Source organism: Xiphophorus couchianus, chromosome 8 (assembly GCF_001444195.1).
Source record: "Xiphophorus couchianus chromosome 8, X_couchianus-1.0, whole genome shotgun sequence".
NCBI lineage: Eukaryota > Metazoa > Chordata > Actinopteri > Cyprinodontiformes > Poeciliidae > Xiphophorus > Xiphophorus couchianus.
The window spans coordinates 22,147,551-22,173,136 of record NC_040235.1 but is presented as its reverse complement, the minus strand read 5'-3'; the positions used below and the strand labels follow the sequence as shown (position 1 = coordinate 22,173,136).

Below are 25,586 nucleotides of genomic sequence, written 5' to 3'. Positions count from 1 at the left end.
TGCCAAATAAAGGCCACTAGAGCCAACAAAACCCTTTATAAAAAATCTAGGCGCTCAATGTCTTGAAAGCAGGGGTGTTCAGAGAGTGGCCAGTGGAGCGTTTGTGACACTTGGAATGATTTTGTGCGCCGACTGCTGGCAGTTCATGAATGCCACAAATTTGCTCCTCCATCAAATACCTTTTGTACAATTTCAGGGTGAGATTTCTTTTTTTTTCTCTTTAAAATATGCTTCTTTTTTTAAAGGTTTTGTTGGCTCTAGTGGCCTTTATTTGAAAGACATGTCGCAAATATCACCAGGCCAGGAATCAAACCCGCAACACCGCCACGAGGATTATGGCCTCAATATATGGGTCGTGCTCTGCCCCTGCGCCACCACTGCACCCCCCAAGGATGAGATTTCTAATAAGAAATCTGTGAACTTTTAAATGGAAGATAAAAGCCACAGCACTAAGTACACTGCTCAAAAAAATAAAGGGAACACTTAAACAGGTGTTTAACACTTAAAGTGTTCCCTTTATTTTTTTGAGCAGTATATTTTAATTTACTGACGATAATTTTATAATTTTACTTCAGTGTCATAGTGAGTAAGTCTACAACGATTCACCAGCTTTTTATGTAAAATATGCATTTGGCACGCTCATTAATTAAACGCGGCTAAAAAACGTTCCCGTTTTTGTTGGTGGAGATGGACTAAAAACTATTTGTAGACCAACAAAATATAAGACTCGAAAGGTTAGGAGACTGTAGAGATTTCTTTTATTAAGGCAAACATCTAAAACCTCTTTTCAGATATGCAATAATTTATTCTTATCTACTTGTTTTATTAAGATAAAACAAGTAGATAAAACATTTACTATAAAATTATATCGCATTTATCAATGAAAATATGAAAAAAACCTTGTCAGGGTTACTTTCAGCTTAGCATTTTTGTCCCAGAGTGCTTTCAAGTTGGAGCACTGCTGCTTTTTGACCATATTGGACAAAATATCAGCATTTAGAGTTATTTTTTTCCTTATTGCGTTGATCTGCCTCATGAATTTCTTCTGTTTTAAACGTGTCTCATTGGTATCTCCAGTTAATCACTGAGGCAAATCCCCCTTTGTCCGTCATCCTCATTTTACTCACACTTATTCAGTCCAGTTGGGTGCTGCTGTTCCAAGAGCTCCATTTATTAACCTCTACACAATATGGTCAATTGTGCAAAGTAGGAGATGGATTTTTTTAAGGGATCTGCTTAACAGAGTGGCCTTTTGTTGCTAACAAATGATGCTTGACCTTTTCGGTGAGCTCATTGCATTTGTCCATACCACATTTAATATTTTTAACTTATCAGTTAAATATTTCACTGCCAGTGTTTATATATATATATATATATATATATATGTTTGCAGTTTATTAGTGTAAATGCAGTTGATTTTGACAACTGAGGGTTTAATTCAATTCAATATTTATTGTCATAACAAGTAAGTTATATTTGGGCCTCATCACATAGTACACATAGTGCAAGTGCAATCCTATAAAGTGCAATAATAATGATAGAAATAGAAAATAAAATGTCTAATATACTTTTATGGACCAAAAGGGGAAAGCGGGGCAACATATTAAAGCACGGTTTAGTTTTAAACTCCGATTAATCCAACATTTGTTCTTATAAATTAAAAAATTTTAATTCAGTCTGCCCATTATTTAACTGTCTGAAGTCAAATTAAGAAAATAAACACAAAAAAGAATTTTGCTGATTCATATTTTCCCAGGTTTTAGCACAGAATTTATTATTTCAAGTCACATGAAGCTGAAATACTATAAAAAAACATTATTTTAGAATTTATATTTTGCTATTTTCACACCAACAAAGTTTATTGTACATAGAATGTTTCACTGAGATTGAAACATTCAATCTTAATGCCTTTGAACTTCTTGTCCTTGAGCTTGAACACTAAAATTTTATATCAGAATCTTTTTAAAACCCTAAATCCTTTTTTTCCCAGATGATAGAGCTTTAAAATGAAATGGGTTTTTTTTGTAATGTGTGTTTTAGCTTTTTTTTTCTAACTTACTTAAAATATTAGGTGTTTATTAAACACTTACTATTTTAATAAACGTTATTTAAATTTTTCAGTTTATGTTGTGATCTATTTCAATGAGTTTTAATTGCTTGTGAAAGAAAAACAAGTCCACAGTTTCAAAGTCGTATAAGTGTTTTTCAAACTGAATCTTTTTTTTACTTTTTATGTCAAAACCTTACCAGGATTTTTGTGAAAAAAGTCAATAAAAGTTCAATCTGAACCAAATCCTAAACCCTCCCAACAGTGACACCATTGTCAAGACTGAATAAGGTCAAACTGTCTCTGATGCTTTAGCAAGTTTGTGAGAAAATCTCTTAAATATTCTGAAATAACTTTCTTGAGGAAAGACATGAAGAAACTAGCATTTTCTTCTTTTTTTTTTTTCGTCATCACGAAACAGAATGTCATTCAGAAAGCCAAGTGAACTGGTGAATTTTTGTTTGAGCGCCGAAGTGAACGGTCAAAGCCTAAACTGAAGAGCAGTGACCTCTTTTTTGAGGCTTCAGACAAAAGGAGATCATCAAGACGTTTTTTTTTTTCCTGGCAGCGGTTCCAAAAGACAGGCTCATCGGGTTTGTATTAGAAATCCTCCCCCACGCCTCCCGCCAGTGGTGGTTCTTGTTTGAGTGGCACTCTGGACAACTCAACAACAGATTGAGGCGTTCCCGATGTTCTGCTAAATTGTTAAAAATCCATCTTTGTGTGTTTTCACAACTAAAAAACACACAAAGATTTGTGTGATTTTTTTTAAAACCACAAACTGTGATATTGATGAAGAATCTCTATGAATTGTTAGAATAATTCAGTACAAGTTTGACCAGTCAGTCAGGTTTTGAGGTAAAAGTGACTCCCTACGAAAAACTGTGAGAGTCATTTTATTGAGACTCCAAATCAGATGACGGACATCAGATAGCAGATTTAACTAGCCATGGAATATGTTTATGCTTCTGCAGTGCCCAACACTTGGAGACGGTATAGGAAATCTACAAAAGTACAGAAAACTTTATTGGAGCACCCGCAAGGCTATGCCGCCCTGGGCAAAGAGCCCATATCAAAAGCTGCCACTGTCAATTTCATATACAAACACAAAACTGCGCAAATAAAAAGGAAATGTGAGCTTGACTGCAAAGAATGTGTGAAACGTGGAGAGCTTTTATATATATATATATATTTTTTTTTTCATTAATAAAATGCGACAAAATGACACTTGGAGTTCTCCACGAGTTTGTATCTTTAATGCCGGACGGATTTTTGAGTGCTGTGAAAAGCACAGGTGAACGTTGCAATCAGTTCCAAGTTGACAAGATTAAGCGTCGTCTTTTCAGCCACATCCTGACTGCCGGAGCACAGGAAGCGCCGGGACCGCTCTGGTTATTTCCAGGATGGATCTACAGGAGTGGACGGCTCCAGCTCGAGGAAGACATGGTGGTGGTGGCAGGGCTCGGAGGGCAGGATGTCCTGTTTGGCTGCTCAGCTTCACAATCGGAGCAGAGACACAGGCTGGATCTCTGATTCTCTCAGGGAGAGGGGGAAAAAAAACCTGTAGCTTCTACCTGAACACATTTCGCTTCTAATTCAACAAACTCAAGATGTTCATATAGAAATTCATATGTTCGACTGGCCTTATGATCATGAGTTTGTCAACAAAAAAATTCACTTTTTAGTGATAACAGGAAAAGTGTAGAGCAGAATATTGGAACATTGCTGACAGTGAGTTGTGCTGCCCAAATGAATTGCAGCCAGTTGTTAGCAGCTTTGAAGTTTACCCCCATTAAGTAATTGTTGGGAAGATATTGCGGATTCCTGCATCAGCTGCCAGGCTGATTTTCAGAACAGGTAAAGGCAAGAATGAAAATATTGGAGGGGGAAAAAAAGCTCAAAGCAAGTCCTGTTTGTAGTCTGCCATTAGCCTGGGTTTTGCCTTCCTACGCAATTCCATGAGATTCTAATCTCTGTTCACAACTCCGTCTGGGATTTCTCCCGCAGACTTCGATTTGTGCAACAGAACTTCAACCCGGCCAATCAGCGACCAGAAAGAGAAGTTGCGAAAGATGGGTGTTCACAATTTCCGGTGAGCTTTGTAGCATCGAAATGACGCATTGCATACCCAACGACAAAATGTTAGATTGGGTAAAACGGCAAACTTTTAAAAGCTTTTACATGTAAAACTTCAACTGAATCCACACCTCCATCACGCAGTGGTTTCTCAAAGCTGAGGCTCCAGACTCTCTGTACAAAGTGAAGCGTAGAACAAGCACAAGAATAAAAGCAATTCTTGAAAGAAAACTAACATATGGCAGAGGCAGCACTATGCTCTGGGATGTTTTTCTAAAGAAAGCAAGACTTTGAGACATGGACGTAAACCTTCCAGCAGGACAACGATGCTAAACATGCAATCCAGTCAAAATCTAAATTAGCAAATGATGCCCAGAATCGCATTTACTCCCTTAAGTGAGGTGAACTGGATTATTGTGTTGCTTTTGTGCAGCACAACCAGACTAAAAAATAAAGATATCGCCAGTCAGCAAACGCATATTTTCGCCCCGAAGTGCAGCAGAGCCACACTGCAATCTGTCCGTTCCGCACATTTTGCATATTTTACCTTTTCCAGATTTATTGCGGGGCACCCTCCTGTTCATGCCCCCATCCAGGGTCACAGCTACTGCCCTTTAGTAAAATCTGTCAGGTCCTCTTTGACGCAGATCCTTTTCCTGTCGGGGTGAGATTTTTATTGTTCCAAGGGTGCAGCCTGCCAAATCTCGCTCGTCCAGTCTTTTCCTGTTTCCTCCATAAGAGGAAGCGCCGCTCGGCTTCGGCTCATTTCCATCCTGCGTCTTCTCTGGGACAAATCTGGAATGCTTGGAGCTGCAGAACGTAGCTTGTTGCGTGGCCAAGCCTTGATTTCAAAGAATGAAAAGAGTTCTTTAAAGAAACACACCCTTCCCAATTTTGGTCTTTGTTACACGAGCTGTTGCATTAAAAAAAAAAAATGGACGTAAAGAGGAGCGTACTCTGAAAAAACCCCCATGATGTTTCACATCCTCCAGTCTAACAGGTCCCATCTGAGCCGTAACCCTGGAAGGTGTGTGCTCACCTGCATCCCTGAAGTAGAAAGTTCCCATGGTGCCTCAGCACGTAGGCTCTTTGTTATCGCTCAGAAAATAGCTCTTTGTGTGCAGTGAGTGCCAGATCGAGCATTCAGTCATGGTAGGCCCACTAATAAAAGACCAAACACTGGACAACCGTCAGCAGTAAAACTAAGTTTAGAACAAAAAAATATATACATGAGTCAGTATTTTAGTCGTTTCTAAACAATAATCCTGGTAAAAATGAAGTTCAAGTTATCAAATGGAATCAAATAAACGACTTTATTTATCCCGACAAGGGGAACTGAGTGTGCAGATCAACGTAACAAAATAAGACAGAAAAGAAGAAGAAAATATAGAAAAAAATAACTGAAGAAAAAATAAATACAAGTAAAAAATGAAAATGTAAAGGAAAAAAAGAAAACATTAGAGAAATATAACAGAAAAAAAGAAAAAAAATACAAGAAAAAAGGAAAATATGAGGAAAAATAAAAAGATAGGAAAAGAGAAGAAAACGAAAATACAAGTAAAAACTGAAAATGTAAAGGAAAGAAAATATAGGAATAGAGAAATATAACAAAAAATACAGGAAAAAAAAGAAAATACAGGCAAAAATAGGTCAAATATTTCTGAATACTGAGCAAACTGCAAAGAATTACAGCTTTTTTTTTGTTTCTGTTAAACTTTTGGTTACATAATTCATATATCCTATATCACTGGTATTTTTTAACTCTGTTTTATGAACTCTTTAATTATTAAAACATTCCCTTTTTCAAACGTATTATGGTTTGAAACGTCTGCTCCATGCTGTATGTAGTTGATCACAGACCATCATTTATGCGATTTCTATTATTCTTGCTCTTTGTGAACTTTTAAGATTGCTAGAAGTTCACAAAGTTATAAAACTTGTTTAGTTTTATAAGGAAAACTAAAAAGGAAAATACAAAAAAAGAAAAAATAAAGTAAAATAAAATCAAAGGTTGCCAGATTGCACACGCTGTGAAGCGTCCCGGATGATGTCATACATATAAAAGTTGTTTCGGCACGCATACCAAGATCAGTTCGCCACATAGTCAGAATGACAAACGCGTCCTTGTTGTCTGACATCTCTCAGTCTGGGTAAAGGCAGAGGAGGAGCTGCATTTGTCTCTATTCACACACTCTGACAGCTGCACCCCAAAACAGGGCTGTAGGGCCTGTCCGAATGCAGCTCTGGGACCGCAAGAAAGGCCTGCATAAGATGTCGTTTGGACAAGCAGAAACTAACCAGAAATCCTGTAGCAATTGTCTTTCAGATTCCATTAAATCCTTTAAAGGCCATTCGTTTTTACAAAACTTATTTAAACTTTTCTCAAGAAAGACTTCCCAATGGCATGATACTGCCGTCACCATGTTTCCATGTTTGGATGATCAGTTTAAGATGATATATATATATATATATACACTGCTCAAAAAAATAAAGGGAACACTCAAATAACACATCCTAGATCTGAATGAAAGAAATATTCTCATTGAATACTTTGTTCTGTACAAAGTTCCATTTGCACAACAGCAGGTGAAATTGATTGTCAATCAGTGTTGCTTCCTAAGTGGACAGTTTGATTTCACAGAAGTTTGATTTACTTGGAGTTATATTGTGTTGTTTAAGTGTTCCCTTTATTTTTTTGAGCAGTATATATATATATATTTTTTTTTACCTCACTCTGACCAAAAAAAAACAAAAAACTATCCATGATCTCTCTGCTGTGAAGAACTCCACAAAGCATCTGAAAATAAATGACACACATCTGGATTCCACTTAGGTAGCATCTAAATGTGTTGGGTTGCATTGTTTTTTTGGGTGTTATTTTTTTAGTTATTAGTTATTAGAGTACAGGGGAGGCCATCTGCACACAATATTTTTCAGATCAAAACATTTTAGGTAGGAGCCCTCTATTGTTTTCTTTCAAGTTGACAACATATGTGCTGCTTTGTGATGATCTTCTTTCGTATTCAAACCAGACTAATTAAACTGCATAGATGTTTGGTGTCATAAAGTGACAAAATGTGAAAACACCGACCCTGACAGACCCTGACAGACTCTTCCAGTGGCATGCGAAGTTTAATTAATGCGTTTGATCGCCTCCAGTACAAGAAAACAATTCACCTGGCGTCAAAGAATGGCTGCTTGTTCACACTTTTTGCACTTTTTTTCTTTTTGGCTTTCTATTGTCATTTGGTGGACGGTACCTAAAGTGTTTCCATATTAACCATTTCTCTTGGTTTCATTTTAAGCCATTTTGAAGAAACTGTTTTAGTTCTGATTTCTGAATTTGTGGATATTTTTTCATGCTCCAACCATGACCATCCACCCCCACCATGCTGGAAGAAAAAAAAAATGCTAATCTCTAATAGCGCCATACTTTGTTACTTTGTACTACTTTTTTTCCTAGTGATTTCAATTAAATTCATCCATCTACAGTGGCTTGTTCCCATAATTCTTTGAACACCAGATAATCAAAATCTCAACTATTTTCTTTTTCTTTTATGAAATCCTGAAACAGCTCTTGGTTTTCCTGAATTTACCCCAACCTTTACCATTACTCAAGCTTCCATTCCTTAATTGCAACACAAACAGAGGAAACGGGCTCCTGAAAATCTTTCGCAGCCTTCATATGGCTTCATCCTGCTGTGTTGGGGGCACCGGTTATTTTAATCTTCATACAGGGAGAGGCCACTTCTTAGAAGAACAGAGGGCCATTTCTTTTTTTCTTGTCCTGACGAGTCAGAGAACCGATTTTGGATCTTTTTTTTTTTTCCTTTAATCTTATTTTATGGGCCTTTACTTATGAAACACCAACAAAAACCAAGTCACGTCAAGGCTTCTGGAAAAGAGTTCCAGGAGTCTTTTTGCTAAATTGTTACTTAAAATATTCAGGGTTTTTTTTTACATGTGGGAAATCTTATACATCTACCATAACGTTTCGGCTTGCGTTGCACCGACCTTTTAATGTTTTTGCTGTTCTTCAAACTATAGGATTAAAAAAACTTCAAGGATTAAAGAGGTTTGCACTGGAGCACAGAATGGAAGGGAAGGGAAAAGAAACTCCTTATCGTGCCGCTCTTTGGCTTCAAGCTGCAATTTCCCAGATTTGATCTCAAATGGTTGTAAACATGAGCTTGTGTGAGCCACCCAGCCTTCGGCGGAGTGGCATAGAGTGACCTGGTTCAATAAATCGCTACGAGTAACGGCTGCTTTCTGCTGAGCTGCCAAGGCAGCACAAGGGCAAGAGGTGAGGAGGCTGAGGGCACTTTGCCCCCTTCAAGATTGCGGTGCTCCACAATGGGAGTCCGAAAAGTGCTTCAAAATCAGATTCCAGCAGGATGGAGAGTGTTTGTGCAGGAGAAGGCTTTTATCAGCGGCAAACACTCACAGGAAGTCCGGTTTGGGGATTGTCCGTCCAATTCCTGCGTTCCACAGGAAGCTGAGCATAAAAGCAACTGAAACACGCCCAAAGACATTTCATTTGTCGCCAGCCGGCTCGCAAGGAGCACCTCAAATTGGTCGCAAGGGTGGGTTTAAGCAAAAAAAACACTGCATTTTCAGAGCCCAACGAAAGTCAAGCCATAAAAAGAAACTGGGAGCATGAGGAGGTCCTCTGAGCCATGGGTCCGGCGGCTCGCGCCCGGGGCCGCCTGTCAGCCTGCGCGCGCACACACACCCGGTGAACGCATACTGCCTGGGTAAGATCAGCACACAGCTCACACACCTGCATTTTAACAATGTTCTTTTTGCATCAGTCCGTCGTGAACGTTCATTTTCAAAAGTATTACAGGTTTTTCGTTTTCACAGTGTTAGAAGTAACTCTGATTTAGTCAAATACTGAAGAATCAGACATTATTCCTGTTCATTGGATGCATCAAAGCTAAAACACAAAAAAGCATCTTAAAACCTATAAACGCATCTGCAAACGACATGGGATTTCACGCACTTCTTTGAGTTCAATAAAAAGCAGATAAAGGTTAGGGGTGTGTGCCTCAAGGCATCATTGGAAATAATCTTGCAGTTCCTTCAATAGAAACTATAACTCCTATTGGAGAACCAACAGAATAATTGTTTTCTTGTCTTTTCGGATAATTGTCAGTAGGAATTGAATTGCTTCCCATGCAAAGTTTTGCATTTGCACAGCATAACGAGGTCATAAAGTCAATATTGCATAAGCACATATAATCTTCGATGTAAATATATCATCCAAGACCAAAAGTGTCTTAGTCCGGTAAGTTAATGATAAAAACATTTATTTATTTGTAAATGTGTAGTTAATAATAACTATTCACGCGTGTAATATTTTTAACAAATTTTCATAAATATACTTAATAAATAAACAAGCCGTCAAGGCTTTATAAAAATACCTAAATGAAATTAAACTTGAATGCATCAGACATTTTAAAAAAGAACTCAAAGTTTATTATTTCTGCTGTCAATTAGATCCTAAACATGTTGGCCATGTCCACTGACTGCTGGGTGAGACTTGAGAGTTCAAATAACACAGGACACTGAGATATTTTAATAAAATAAATAATGAAATAACATAAACTTCTTTAAGATGTAAGGGAAACATTTGGAAGATTAAAACAAAACAAATTATGAATTGCACAACTTTATTAGGTATGGCATTCCAATTATTAAACTAACTAAGGGCTAGTTTAGCTAGTTTAATAATCAGCTAAGCTAGCTAATTATCTTTAAGACGCACATATCAAAAAAAATTATACCATTGTTTGTTTTTATGAATTTATTTAGTTTAACTCTTTTATTATTTATTTTTAGGAGATTAAAAATGATTATTCCTAATAAAATGAATAAAAAATAGCTTTATTTCGCAAGTGTTTCGCAATTGAGACAAACACATGAAGATATCTTTGATCTTTTGGTCAATATTACGTCACTCAGTCAATTAAGTCTCAGCCTAAAAGCGACTGGCTGGGTCTTCTCTACTAACTGTGTCCGACTAGCTGCATCGTCAGCTTGTGAAGTTTTAACAGTGGGTTCTGAACGAAAAGAGGGAAAGGGGGAAAAAATAAAATAAAAAAAAAGTTAGCACAGCGTGTAGCGTGACGTCACCGCGGATCCCCTCCAAATCGCAGCGGGACACCCAGCTGGAGGAGTGGGAGGAGGTCCTCCCATCACCCCCCATGCGCTCCTCTCTGACAGTCTGAGCTCCAGGAGAAACCTGACTGCTGGCGGAGCGTTATCCCCGGACTTTCACCTGAACAAGTAGAGCGGTTTTACAGAAGCCAGTTGGTTTTCAGTCGTCGTCACTGAAGGACTGTGTTTTTACTGGACAGACTGTGGGAAGGCTGATTGTTTTTTGCTGAACGGTTTGTAGTTGATTTGCTTCCCTATCCGTGCACGTCCTTAGTCTGTGTGTGTTCGTCCGCAGCATCTGTGTTTTTCGCCTAAAGGGACATACCCCCTTTCTCTGCTGAGTTTTATTTCTAAGAATCTTTAGCGTCACTTCAAGGTGTGGGTTAATGTTACGGGGAAGCGTAGAAATGATGGACGTGGGTCTTGGCGCTCGTATCTTAACATTGATGTTGTGAAACAGCACCACCCGGTGGCAGATGTGAACAATACAACCGAATTGCTTGGAGTTTGTTTGAGTTTTAATATTATATATTAGTTTTGTTCTTTTGGGGAAAAACCCATCAGTTTAGAATTACTAAGTCTGTTTTTGACCTTGGTTTACACTCTTGTCTGCTTCTAAGGTTATTTTGAGACTAAATGTAGGGGGGGGGGAGCAGTTTTCTCGAACAGAATATAGTTTTATGACTTTCAAATTGCGTTTTGAAAAATATTTGATCAGTTTGTTATTTTCCGATTTAAATTTGACCAAAAGAGATGAAAGATTGCAGCAGCAACAACAAAAAATCCCTTTCGTTTACTGCCAAACATCTTTGTTACAGTGCTTACACTGTGCACCACACAAGGGTTGTACTGACCCGTCATTCAAATAAGCAAATAAAAATGTGGTCACAATGACTTTTACTTCCCTTTTCTTTCCTCTTGGGTTCTTTTGCCACCCACTGGTGGAAGGGCGTCCCGGGCAGAGAGCCATATTTCCCAGTAATCAAAACCCGCCAGTGATAAACAACTCCGTTTATTCACAGTTTGACAAATTTGCTAAAAATAAATTAGCACTGTGCGTCTGTGTCTAATGTTTCTCAAATTTAATCTTCAGATCAGAGGCATTCACTATTGGATGTGACATTTTTGGAAAAACAAACAGATACAGATTCCATAAATTTACATGGAATCCAAGGTCTGCTTTATACATAAGTAATATGGAATGACTATGCGGTTGTCAAACAAAACCAAGCTGATGTATAGCTCATTTAAGACGTTTATATGCTCACTAGTTAGCCCCACAACAGGTTGCCCAGCATGAATGATGTAAATGAGCTGTGTTGCTTGTGGACTCTTAACTGGAAGTGAATCCCCTCATCAAATTCTCCTTAGAGCCCCGTAGAACTTTGGACCAGGCTCTGATGTTTATCATGAATCGTTTTAAATGAAATGCACTTGTGAAATGGTTTACTGTTCCACTCTTTTTTGCATTCCGCCTCCCGCTGTAAATTTCTCCCTTCTTGTGTGCAGACACGCGCAAAACTCACATGCACCGGTCGTTTCAAAGTAGGCCCCTCTGCTGGCCCGCTGTGGTTTATGAATGAACACAGGCTTTACGACGGATCTCTGGGCCCGCGGCCAGCGGGGAGGGATCACACAGACACGCACGCTGTCATCCGAGGATTACCGTCGCCTTCAAGATAACTCCGCTTCTCCGACAGGCTGCACTGTGTTATAACCTGCAATTGCACTCGGAAGGTTTTAATGTGCTGGGAGAGATTTCCCAGGGGTTTAGTATCTGTGTTAAAACTCGACCCATAGGCTGGCGGAAGCTGTTCTCAGGTCAGCTGGGTTTCACAGGTGGTCTGTTTTTTTTGTTGTTGTAATCTGCAGTATGTAGTAATCTGTGTGAGAGGTGTTTGTCTCTCCTGCCTGGTCAGAGAAGGTGTGGGCAGGGCCGGTCCAAGCTTTTATGAGGTCCTAAACAGGGGTACAGTAGAGGGGGCCCTTTAGTTGAGAGCACTTCCTGTGTATCCATATTGGGTGTTGTGTTTTTTTGTGCGCATTCTTTATTCTACATCATTTGCCAAATTTGATATTGTGTTAAAAGTAAGTTCATTTATAAATGAAAAACAATGGTTATAAATTAAGACTTTGCTTGTATGACTCTCAAAACTATACAAGTTTTCCTTGCTATTTGTAAAATTATTATGAGCTATCACTAAAATAAAAAAAAGTTATAAAACAAAAAATGATAAAGAACACAAATAACTATAAAAACAGAACAAAGTAAGATTTTTGAACATTTGATTAAAGAAAATGACCTGAAAATGAAATCCAAAACTAGATTTTGTCACTTTTTCCCCCCAAAACAAGCTGAATTAAAAACATGAAGTTGCTGACAATTTTCAATTGAAGAGCATAAAAAACACAGAAAAGCAGCACAAATGGAAATTCACACGCAAAAAAATGCAAAACACACATCACAAAACGCGTAAGAAGAAAAAACTAGGTGTGTCTCCATTCATTTTGTAAAATGTTCTAATTAATGTATTTTGTTTCCTAGTAGTAATTTATTACTATTATTTGTATCACTTTTTGCTACAGTTTTTTAAAAACAATTGCATCATTGTTTTGGCACACCAAGCCTTCCATACCTCCTATTTAACCTACCCCCACCACGACAGAGAAGCATCCTCAACTAAAACATGCTTTTCTTCTCCCACTGGTTCTCAGCACACATCAATAACTCTTCTACAATCCGCTCTTCACTTGATCTCACTTGACGACTTCCTGCTCTTGAGTTTTAGCGTCTAAAAGCTGCTCTTCCTCACCTTTTTCCCCCCCTCCCCTCCTCCTTATCCAATGCTAAATGACAAGCTTACACAGATTCCCACTGCTGTCTGCACTGATTTAAAGGCTAGTGTTCTGCTCTGAAGCCGGTCCGGCTCTCTGAGACACGACGCAGCTGACGCTCTTCGAGTCTGCGGATAAAGATGACCCGTGGCTTCGCAGGAATGAAGCCATTTTTCTCTCCGCTGAACTTTTTCCCCAATTTCCCATCCAGATTGTGCAGAAGGAAATGTCATGTTTAACATGCCGTGATCTAAAATGTCTTTTTTTCTCTTTTTACACAGGTAGCTGGGGCCGTCGCAGACATCCTCCATCATCCTCCTCTTCCCTCCGAGACAGAGTGTGAGAGCCCCGGCGAGGGAAACGTGGGAAAGAGGAAGAAGATGTACCAAGAGCTGCTCCTCTCCTCCGCCCTCCTCTTCCTCCATGTGATGGGCACTCCCCAGTTCTTCGGGCATCATGGGTAACGGCACTCGTAACTCTCTGTCTGCGTTTATCACCGCCTGTCATTTGGGATGTTCCCAAATGGCAAACATTCAGGTGGTCAGTCTCCCCGGGGCCAAAGATCAGGCGATTAAGAAGAGAGTAGATTTGCTGTCCTTTTTAGAGCTGATTTGGGTGGGGTGGGGGTGGACAAAAATAAACTAAACGAAGGTTTGAGCACAGACAGGCTGGTCAAAGGTCAGCTTTTAACCAGGGCACAATCAGGAGCGATTGTACAAGTCGGGGGGTTTTAAATAGACACCGATACTGATATCGAGGTAAGAAAACATGTCAAAAGTATCCATTTTAAGCCCGTATGAGATTTTTTTTCCTGCTGTCGTACAGCACTCGCCTGTTGCTGCACACTGCCACTAAGCTGGCTGAAGAGAAAGGTAAAGTAGGCAAGAAAGTTGGCTTTAACGCGTCATTTCTTTTGTCTGCTTTCCAGAAGGAGGGCGTGCAGCGGCGACCTCCGACACAATGTCATCCTGGCAACAGAGTCCTACGCCCAGCCGGTGCACAAGCCCTACATCACCCTGTGTCAAGGCCATCGCCTCTGCAGCACATACAAGTAAGATGCTCACACTTTTCTTTTCTTAGTACTCACACAAAGCTTGAAAATGGCAGAAAACGCAGAGGGTCAGAGATGGAGGGGGGTAGACCAGGTCAGTTAAAATTTTAGTGGGGCAGATCATTTTTCAAAAAAATGTATGTATTCATTTTGTGCTTGTTTGTTTGGGTTTTACATTCATGTCTTTTCAGACATAGTCACCAAAATAAGCGACGTATTTGCATGCGATTCTGTATGTATGGCTGGTAATAGAGTGTTTGGGAATATGGAAGGGCTACTTTTATTTTTCATTATTTTTTTTGCCTTGGTGGAATGTCTGAAATAAATTCTTCAATTCAATTCAACTGAAGAAGAAGACTCTGTATGCCTTTCTACTAAACAAACAGGATTCTCTGAGGGGGGCGGTGGAGTCCTGAGGGTGGGCCAACATTTTTCAAGAGGGGGCCATGGCCCCTCCTGGTCCAAATTTAGGTGCACCTCTGTAACAATGAGGGGGGGGGAGAGAGGGGGATAAAAAATCTTCACCCGGTCACAGCGCTGTCAAAACAGAGTTTTAATCAAGGCATCTGTGCACGTAAATAACATCTGACGTGGCTAAGTATGGAGACGGAGCAACACATCTTCACTTTCTTTCACAAAAGGACGACCATGCTCACAAACCGTAACTGCACACAGCAGTGGGTCACGATGGCACATAGTTTGAGTGAAATCTAAATATCGAGCACTTTGTGTAACGACAGGAAATGAGCTGCCTGCCCGCAGAGACCAGTGCTTTGTTTATCTTGGACTCCACGCCAGCACCCTCCCAGTTTACCTTCTCCACGTTTTTTTAATCCCTGTTAGCTTTTCTCTCACCAAAGCTCACTTTCGCGTTTGGTCTGTTTTCTTGGGTCCTCATGCAAACATGTCTCCAGTCTCTAGTTTTAGCCTCAATTTATTGCTCTTAATTCCCCCCACCCCCTTCTCTGGCGGGCTAAACACACCGCGTTCTCAGCAGGCTGCAGCCAAAATAGCTGATTATAGATCTGACTGCTGCCACCCTCTTCTCTTCTGAACCCGTGGCTTGACTTTTCCACCAAGTTACTAAAACTCACCTATGGTCACACAGTCTCATCACAGAGAAGGCTCTGCTGCACCTCAAATGATCCGTAACCTCTGGGATTTCGCTTGTCTTCACAGAACAACGTACTCGTTAGCTTACCGGCAGGTGAGCAGGATAGCGTCGGCCTCGCATTTCTACCCAGACTGCTGCCCCGGTTGGCGGAGATTTCACTCACACAACTGCAACCAAGGTGAAAGACGGTTTTAAACGAGGCTGTGTTTAATGGTTGAACTCTGCTGCCCTCTTTATTTAGCCTACCTCCAGATTAACTGGTCCTGAATGCTTAAGCTGACAAGTAGCCTGAAACGGGCCAAGACAGCAGAGACTTTTAGCAACTTTTAGCAACTTCTATTTCAAAAAGAAAATATTACCAAAACTATATAAATAGTTAGATCTGCAGTGGGTAGGTATTTACCAACAACCTGATGAGTGTTTACACAGGAAATGGAGAACGGAGGCGGTGCACCACCAAAGATCTTCCTGTGCGAAACCGCTTCTGAAAATTGGATATTTAAAAGGTTCTGGTCAGAACAACAGTCTGTATCTGTATATCAGCTTGTGCGGTAGTGCTAAGAAAATGTCCACGTCTTAGCACTACAATAATATTTAATATATATATTAAAGTATATAGACATATATACTTTAATATAATTTAAAGTATATTTGTTGTGTGAACTATTAAAACAGGCAATTACAGGCGTCTTTTAAAAGGGGATCTCTTGCGTTTGCAGATGTTAGCTCTTCTCAGGCAGCTGTGGTCCCCAACATCAGAACACACTGCTGCTTCACTGCAGTAAAATGTTATTTTAGATTTATATTTTTATATACGATTATTATTATTGTTATTATTTTCTATTACGCAGTTACTCTAACCAGAAACATGTTCCGTGTTCTAGATGTGTTTCACACAGGAAGACAATTGGTGGCGCACCATCTCTCTTCTACAAAATGAAAGCAACCTTTTTTGTGTAAATACAGTGTACAATGCAAACATGAGGATGGTTTAACGGTTCACATAGTATTCACAAGAAAATATAGATTGCAATGTTGTAATAAATATGATTATAAGGTTTAATTTCCTATACAGAACTCTGAAATTTTTTGTTGTTGTCTTGATTCACAGTTTGCTGAACGAAAACAAAAACGTAAACAGGTCCGCATTAGATTTCTTCACTTTAACGGGCCATTTTCATGCGATGCCACGTTTCGTGTCCCTCTGGCTGATCCAGTTTTATGCCAACCAATTTGGCTCATAACGGAAAGAAAACACATTCATTTCACCACAATACTGTTTGCTGAGTCGATTTAAAGTAATAATCACGAATCAGTTGTGTTTTTGTTTTTTTTAATGAATATTTTTGGATGTGTTCCCCAGCTCTGTGTGCAGAACCCTGTGCTAATGGCGGCACCTGTTTGAAACCCAATAAGTGCGCGTGCCCCCCCGGCTGGACGGGACACCGGTGCCAAACGGGTACGCAGAGACCACATTCAGATTCACCCGAGGAGCTGTACTTAAATCCATATGCATACTCAGGACTTGCTTTCTTTCTTTCCTTCTTCTTCTTCTTTTTTTTTTACCCCTTTTTTTTCCCGGCTGTCAGATGCAGACGAGTGCGGCGGGCGGCAGCCGTGCGCCCAGCTGTGCGTGAACACAGCTGGGAGCTACAGATGCGCCTGCAGAGACGGCTTCACGCTTGCCGGAGACGGACGGTCCTGCCACCAGCTTCCACCTCCGCCGCCGTCTCCGACACCCACCCAGGGCAGCCGGGCAGCAGTGGGTGGCCACGCCGACGCGGGTAAACGAGCGCCGCGAACTGCATATTTTCATGTTCTGCAGCAGGACGGAGGAAGAAAACATGACCAGCTTCGCGGTCCATTATTACTTTTGGTACGCGCTATGCCACTCTCAACTCGTACCGTGAGTAATAATGCACTGCGACTGGTGCCGACTCCAGACTGATGTTATGCGCGGCTGGCTCCATGCGGTGAGACTGGGATCATTTGGACTTTGATAATGACTGCATGTCCCGTCGCTGAAGTAAACATCTGCATTTAATCCGGCTCCCGAGCTAATGCACACATGTTTTCACCTCACACACTCCATTAGTTCTCCATTAGAAATGTTAGATTTTTGTCTCTTTGTAGGCAAAAGCCTTTAAAGTATTTGTGCATTCTTCTCGTTTTTCAGTTCCTCGCGTTAATTTTGCAAACTGAAGTGTGCTTTATTGGAGGTTTTATGTGACAGACCAACACAGAGTGGAGCAAAATTATATAGTGGAAGGAAAATTATGTGTGGTTTTCAAAAATCTTGACCAAAAAAAATTAATTCAAAAATCTAAAATATGCCGTCATTTTGTTGTTGTTGTCAGTCAGAACCACCTTTACCTGCAGTTACAGCTGCAAGCTTCTTCTGTTAAGATCAATATTCAAGTTTTCCAACAGATTCTCAAGCAGGTTAAAGTCTGGACTTTGACTGGACCAGTCTTACACATGAACGTACTTCAGCCTTAACCAAGGTGACTTCTAAAGACAATGGAAAGGTGCAGCAGTTTTATTAGGAGTATTTAGAAAGACTTTAGAAAGAACTTACAAGGGCCCAAAATATATATATATACATATATATATATATATATATATATATATATATATATATATATATATATATATATATATATATATATATATATATATATATAACCTAATGCATGTTTTGAAAATGTTGTGCTTTGCTTAAAACTCACTGGCCCAAATCAGGTAAGCTGTACTAATATTTTTGGATTTTTCTAAATATAAACACTGGTCCAGTACTTGAAAATTCTGAAATTATTGTACATCGTTTCAGAAACAAAGTGGAGCGTAAAGATTTACCTATAAGTGTGCCATGATTTGCGTCAGTAAAAAAAAATCTTGCTTTTGAGTGGGGCATCAAAACTGGCTCGACCCAGGGGCCCCCGTCCTTCTCAATCTGGCCCTGGGTATTTGAGTCGAGGGGATTTAATGTCACACTTCTAAAGATAAACTATGTCTGGAAAACCAACTGGAAAGCATTTCCACGTCGCAGCTGTGCTCCGGTTTGTGTTGGTGGCTCGCATAAAATCTCAGTAAAATACATGTCAGTTTTTGTGTGTTTTTTTTATCGTGACAAAAATGTGAAAAAGTTCCAAGCCTTTTGCTAGGCAATGTAGCCTCAAAACAATACACAACCGCCCCCACCTCTGACTCTGCTTTATGTCTCCAAATGTTCTTGACCCTAAGATTTTCCTTTCAAGTCCCATTCCGAGTCCGCGTTATTGCTCTTTTGGGAAATTGTGCAACAACAACAAAAATAAAAAATTGAAGTGGACGTAGCTCTTCCTGATTTCTTCAACTCTTTCCAGCCTGGGGGATTTTTTCTTTCTCTCTTTTCATTTTTTGGTGAGTCACCTAACTGTGAAATCAAAAGGGGGAGATTTGGACGATTGGGGGCGGGATGGGGGGGGGGGGGGGGGGGGTGCTGTCTCCTGCACTCAGAGTAAAAGAAATATCTGTGCATAAACGAGAGATTGCCAAATCTCCCAGGCCTTCCTCCGAACTCCTCTTCCTCCGAACTCCCCTCCATCTATCAGAGTTTCTTCTGGAAACTGACCACAAGCTCCGAAGGCGACCGTGATGGATCGGCTGAGTCGGCGCGAAACGCACAGAAGAGCGGAAAACATGACAGAGAATTTAGGGATTTTATTTTTATTTTGGGGGGGGGGGGGGGGTGCGAGTGCGTGCCTGCAGACGGGCTTCTGCGAGCTTCTGCGGGCTTCTTTCTATTATCTGCTCATATACACATGTCGGAGGGATGTTGATGGAGATCACGAGTGTAAACAGAGACTCGGGGAGCCGACTCTCGCTCTGCCAAGATGCATTGGATCGCGTTTAAGCTTTTCAGCCTCCCGCCTTTTTAAATTTTTTTTCATCCACTCTGTTCTTGGCCGGGGCTTGTGTTCTCATTCCAGCTCCATCAACTCTGTCTGCTGGGGGTCATGCACCTCAGTTTGTTCCCCTCCCCCCACCCCGTCGGCTCCCAATCTTTTCCCTTTTGCACCTCCTCCTTAGCTTATTCCACTCCAGTGTGGACCACATCTGGGAGAGATTGAACATCTACCCGTCTGTCTGCGGAGGTGCAACCAGAGAAGTGGAAGGAGAGGCCGGGTGGTGGTGGTGGTGGTGGTGGGAGGGTTGTTCTTAAATCCGCATCCTGGTCAGAGTCCCCGTCTCTGGAAGGAACATTCCCCCCTTCGAGGGGCTCTGAGCAAGACGCTACCGATTCACAGGAGGGTTTGAGCGTTTTGCTCGTCTATTTCTGGTCATTTCGTGTCTCCCCCCCCCCTCCCACTGGCTGTTCCCATGGCTTCACTGCCTTGCACAAAAAAAAAAAAAAAAAAAAAGCAAAAGCATTTTTCACTTCTTGTTCACAGAAAGTTGTGAATAATGGTGAAGTTGAAGGGGAGAGGAAAAAAAAGTGGTTTTAAATAATCATTTTGAATAAAAGTGTCACCTTTGAATTGAACCCTGCTCACTCTGAAATCACTAAGTGCAGTCCAGCGCAACAAAATGGCCTCCAGAAGTTGCTTTATTGGTGGAAAAAGTGTGTAACTTAAGTTCAACATAAATACAGTTGTTCTACGAAGGAGTCGGTAGTTTGTTAGAGATTAGTACAAAAAAAAGGTGTTGGTGTTAGTCATTTCATTTTCTATTTGTGGCCCTTCGAAAGATTTTGTATAGTCCAAGAACGGTACAGAGCTAATGATTTATTTTACTTTTGTTTTTTTAGGGGTTGATTCTCCCAAACAAGAGATGTTCTTCTCAAACTGGAAAATATAACTCTTAAATGCTTGTCTTTTATTAACCACATGTTTGGCTTGCATAAGCAAGCAGCAAATTTATTGTTATCAATACAAGACAAAAAAAAAAAACACTTTTGTGACCCAAAAGTGTTTTAAACCTGAAACTCTGGATGGAAGCCGGTAGCGACAGTCAGATTGGCCTAAATGACCCTTAAAACCAACGGAGAGTCTCTGGCAGCACCAAAAATGACTGGCAGAAAATTCAGTCGATAAAATATCCAGGTGAAATAAAATGTACAGATTTTAGATTTTAATTTGTAAAAAAAAAACAACAATAGGTTGGATATCATGTATCTTTTCCTTGCACGTCATAAACTCCCACTAAGTTGTGTTGGTCCGACACATAAAATCCCAACAAAACACGCTGATGTTCGTTATTGATTTCTTTACCCTAATTTCACACAGTTTGCTTTTGCAGCTTCACAATCCAGACGCAGTTTTTTTTGTTGTTGTTTTTTGTTTTTACCATTATTATTCTTATTTTTGGTGTGTGAAGCGTTTCAGTCACTCGTTCCTTCCGTGGCCGCTCATGCGCGGTCGCCTACAAATCGTGACGCGTGTGCGTTTGTCTGCGTGTCTCCTTCCAGGAGGAAGCTTCGGCCTGGCGGAGAACGTCACGGAGGAGGTCCAGAGCCTGAGGAACAGAGTGGAGCTGCTGGAAAAGGTAGACGAGTGAGCGAACTCCTGAACACGTGTTGGCGTTAAATAGAGACCCCCTCCCACACACCCGTCCGGCCTGGCTCCACGGGAACCTTTCTTGGCCTTGTGTTGTAGGGGGGGAAAAAAAAGAACAAAAAACACCTGAATTATTGTTGTTCCTAATAGCCTACCCTGAAACAAAACAACATTATTTCGCTTTACAAGGTGGCTAAACCTTGTAAGGCGAAACCAAACGAGGAGAAGCAGCTTTCAGCATCTATGCACCACAAATTTGGAACAAACTTCCAGAAAACTGTAAAACAGCTGAAACACTGACTTCTTTTAAATCTCGACTAAAAACCCCACCTGTTTAGAATTGTATTTGAAATGTAATCAATTACACATTTATTGATGGAACTTGACTTAATGCTGTGTTTTGATTGTTGATTCTATGTTGCATTGTGTTTCTGTGTCTGTAATGATGTAAAGCACTTTGAAATGCCTTGCTGCTGAAATGTGCTATGCAAATAAAATTTGATTGATTGATTGATTGATTAAACCTTTTCACCTTTCGCTTCCCGCAGAAGCTGCAGCTGGTGTTGGCGCCATTCAGCAGCTTCTTCCCGCCGCCGCTGGACGACAGCTTCCCGGAGAAGACCACCCTACTGTCCCACTCCTTCCGGCAGCTGGACCGCATCGACTCCCTCAGCGAGCAGATCGGCTTCCTGGAGGAGCGCCTCGGCACATGTGAGCAGCCGAGCACTTGGCGTTGGATTCCTTGTTGCTCCCAGAAGAAGGAGGGAAAAAAAATAAATAAATAAAAAGAAGTAAAAAAAACAAATATACAAAATCGCTGGTTTTAGTCCAAAGTTACAGGGAAAGTTATTTTCCAGGAAAGAAGGGCTCCAGATAGCAGCTAAAAGTGCAGATAAGACGACTGTCTATAATGTAATACGGTTAATAAATGTATTATTATCAATAAAATGAAATAACATGATTAAATCTTTAGCGTGTAACATCATAATGTCCCTGGCTGTGTAATGATAGCTTAAATATAAAACAAAAGACACAAACAAAGTGATATATTTGCTCTTAAATTATAATCTAATTAAGAAAGAGTGGAGTAAAGCGTCTCCAGACGAGTTTCCTGGCCAAGAAAATCTCATCTGGAGAGATAAAAAAATTAGCATCGAATTATAAATGCGGCAGATATTTCCAACAATCAGCCTGAGGCTATCCAAATAACAGTTTTTAATGCTTTTAAAAATATATATATTATTACAAAACTCCAACCTTGAAGGCTCCTCATTCGTTCTAACGCCTCTAGAGGCGGGAAGGATCCTCACTCTGGAACGGGACCAGATTCTGTTTCATCATGAACAGCACGTTAAAAATCTGACATCTTTTTCTTTTTTTTCTCTCTGCTCCTTTTCCATTTGTGTTCATGCTGTCGTAACTCTCTGCACATTCTCTCCTCCAGGCTCTTGTCAGGAGAATTAGCGGACAAGAAGGAAAAAATCGTCAGAAGCCATCTCAGAGCTTTTGTGACGCTGTGACGCATGCACCCGCACAAATGTTTGATTTTTTTCCCCACCATTCCAAAAAGAAAAATTCAGTGAAATCAGTTTTTTGTTGTTATTTTTGGTTTTCTAAGTTGAGTCTCTCCGTATGGGGTCTTGATTTTTTTTTTGCAACGGTACCTGCAGCAGCGGGTCGGCCTCGCCGGCCTGCGTCGGTCGAAGCTTGACGTATAGCCACTCGCATCAGTGCAGCTGTGTTCTCCTGTGTCAGAGCTCCACCCTGGTCCCGGGGCCTTTTGCACACATCTGTATTTATGTATTTAAGTTATGGTCACCTGTAGGCATTCCTAAGTGCTCTTAGTTTTGATCTAGTTTTGTAACGTTTTTTTGTAATAAAAGTGTGAATAAAAAAATTTAAAAAAAAAACAAACTTGTGTATGCGTGTTCAATCAGTATCAAACACATAAATGAATTGCTTTGCAAAAACATCATTTTTGTATGTTTTCAATGAAATGCTGTAGGATGGAAGTAAATACGGGACAGGCCAGGGATAAAAAAAACAAAACCTTCTGGAGCGACGCTGCTAAAAGAGTTTCTATAAAGAGCAGTAGCAGATATCCTTGTGAGATGTTTTAGGGTGTAAAAATTATTTTAAAACTGTGAGAAGGGGGAGAAGTCATGGTTGGATTTTTTTTTCTAATGAATCTCCTCAAGTCATATTACAAGGTTTTGTCAGATGGGGTTATGGCAGTGGGTGTGGTTGCTCCAATAATAACAGTGTGGCTGGTTAAGGTGACCGTGACCCTGGCTCAAAAAAAGGTTGCATTTGAGTCAGAAGTCAGATAAGAAGAGGATTAAAGCCTGAAGCAACAGGTGCCTGCACTGATGTCAGAAATATGATGCGATAACAAAACACACACAAAAAAATACCTGATCTTTTTGGGTTTTTTCCATGAGAAGCAAGCTGCCAAACCATCTGCTTTGAAATGAGTGCTGATGGACGTTAAAGTCCTGAGTTTAAGACGTTTTAACGTGGCTGCTACTTTTACAATTTTTCTTAGACGAGTGGAAACAGCTTCTGCACTAAATAGGAGCCGTTTCTACACTCAGCCCGTAAACACTTGTAGTAAAGTAGTGGAATGAAGCAGGGAACTAGTATTGAAACATGCTCAAAAAGGCGTAGAAACCCAAGAAGTCATCTTCTTTTTTTTTTTTCTCTAGTATTTAGAAAGTATCAACGCTACTACAGACAAACCAATATCAGCTGGTGGAATATTAACCAATGACCTATTACAAAAAAAAGGTTCTGATTAACAAACTATTACACAGAGTGGTGCGTTCGGTAAAATGATTGAGAGGATCATCTTTTTTTTTTAAAAAAAGAGTTGCGGGATACTTGTACCTGCCACAATGGCATCTAATGCACAATCACTACGCAAGACTTCACTTTCGAGCAAAAGAGTGTCGGTGCTTGTTTGATTTGAACAATCCAGGGAAGCACCAGGACAGATGTGGTCTGGTCAGATGAGGCAAAATGTCATTGTGCAAACCACGTTTGGAGAAACACGGGAAAACTGAAACGTTATGTTGTGGGCTTTCTTACAGCATGTGGTGCCGACAGTTTTTAACAGGTGCATGTAAATGTAATATTACTGTCTCGTTTAGAAACTTTTATACAAAACAAGAACTTCCATAGAGCCACTTAAGAAAAAAAAAAAAAACAGTTTATTTTCCTCCAATGCAAAGCATTCACCTTTACCAAGAATAGGACAGCAGAATATACATTCATACATACGTCACTCACACAAGGCTCGGCTCTATTGCTCCTATGCATCCAAATTTCACTTTGGCTTAAGAAAAAAAAAAAAAAAAAAGGGTGGGGAGAAACAAATATTTTTAATATCTTAAAATTATTTCCTACATGTTAAAGAAGCGCCCAAAACTTAACAGTAATGATTGCTTTAGAGCCGGTTGCATCAATAGAAATAATAATACAAAAAAAAAAAAAAGTAGTAGTAGAATAAAACCAGAAAAATAACAGAATGTATAATGTACACTTTGTATTTTTGGAACAATCCAGTTTGGTAGAGTGCTTTTAAACATTTGGACAAGTTGCTGTAGAGTTCAAATATTTCTTTTAAAAAAACAACAAAAAAAGAGGCAACAATCTGATCTAACCTAGAAAAACAACAAAAAAACCCGTTTAGTTATTAGTAGTACTGAAGTATATTCAGATGCCATCTAGGCTCTCTTGTGTATTAGAAGTGGGAATCCCTACAACTACCGAGTACAAACAGTAGGGTACAGATTGAATATGTATGTCTAGATCAGTGGTTCTTAACCTTTTTTGAGGTACCGAACCCATCAGTTTCATATGCGCATTCACCAAACCCTTCTTTAGTGATAAATAAATTTTTTTTTTTTTTCCAAATTCAATACAGTACAGTACATACAGTACAGACCAAAAGTTTGGACACACCTTTTAATTCAATGAGTTTCCTTTATTTTCATGACTATTGATATTGTAGATTTACACTGAAGGCATCAAAACTATGAATAACACATGTGGAAATATGCACTAAACAAAAAAGTGTAAAACAACTGAAAATACCCCTTATATTCTAGTCTCTTCAAAGTAGCAACCTTTTGCTGTGATTACTGCTTTGCTCACACTCTGCATTTTCTTGATGAGCTTCAAGAGGTCGTCACCTGAAATGGTTTTCACTTCATAGGTCAACCTGCCCTGTCAGGTTAATAAGTGGGATTTCTTGCCTTATAAATAGTCATGAAAATAAAGAAAACCCATTGAATTAGAAGGTGTGTCCAAACCTTTGGTCTGTACTGTATGTATATGTTTTTTTTTGCTGGTGCACAAAATGAGCCGTGCATGAACGTCATCTTTGCTCAAAGAACAAAACCATGAACTCACAGCAAGTTACAGTGTTACTTCATTCTGGCCCCCAAAAAATATATTTCGGCCCCCTAAAAGAATTTCAGCCCCCAAAAATATTTTTTTTACTATTTTACCAATTAAAAATAAATTTGGATTTTTTTTCAAAGAATTACATTTTTTTTGATAACTTAATTTTTTTTTATTTTAAATTTAATTTGTTTTTTGTCACTTTGAATCCACAAAATACTTTTTTGGGGCCAGAATAAAGTTTTGTGCAAATTACATGCCTGCAAATCAGTGTGACTCCTGCTGTTGTTTTTGGGAGACCAGTTCAGAGAGGCGTGGCTTCACCTTGGCAAATGCGTCTTCAGAGCAAAGTCTGTTCATTTA

At 39.8% G+C, this 25,586-nt stretch overlaps 1 protein-coding gene across 2 annotated transcripts; it reads left to right on the top strand.

Moving 5' to 3' along the window:
* Nucleotides 1-8,640: 8,640 nt before the first annotated feature.
* Nucleotides 8,641-22,716, top strand: egfl7 (EGF-like-domain, multiple 7). Of its 2 annotated transcripts, none has more exons than XM_028025769.1 (9): nucleotides 8,641-8,877; nucleotides 13,399-13,577; nucleotides 14,046-14,168; nucleotides 15,348-15,460; nucleotides 16,646-16,741; nucleotides 16,872-17,066; nucleotides 20,732-20,808; nucleotides 21,368-21,530; nucleotides 22,264-22,716. In XM_028025769.1, exons 2-9 carry the CDS (start codon nucleotides 13,498-13,500, stop codon nucleotides 22,281-22,283), a joined length of 867 nt encoding a protein of 288 aa, XP_027881570.1. In that variant the 5' UTR covers nucleotides 8,641-8,877; nucleotides 13,399-13,497; the 3' UTR covers nucleotides 22,284-22,716. The 2 variants fall into 2 exon arrangements, with proteins under 2 accessions (XP_027881570.1, XP_027881572.1); XM_028025771.1 differs by lacking the exon at nucleotides 8,641-8,877 and adding an exon at nucleotides 10,330-10,515.
* Nucleotides 22,717-25,586: the final 2,870 nt, after the last annotated feature.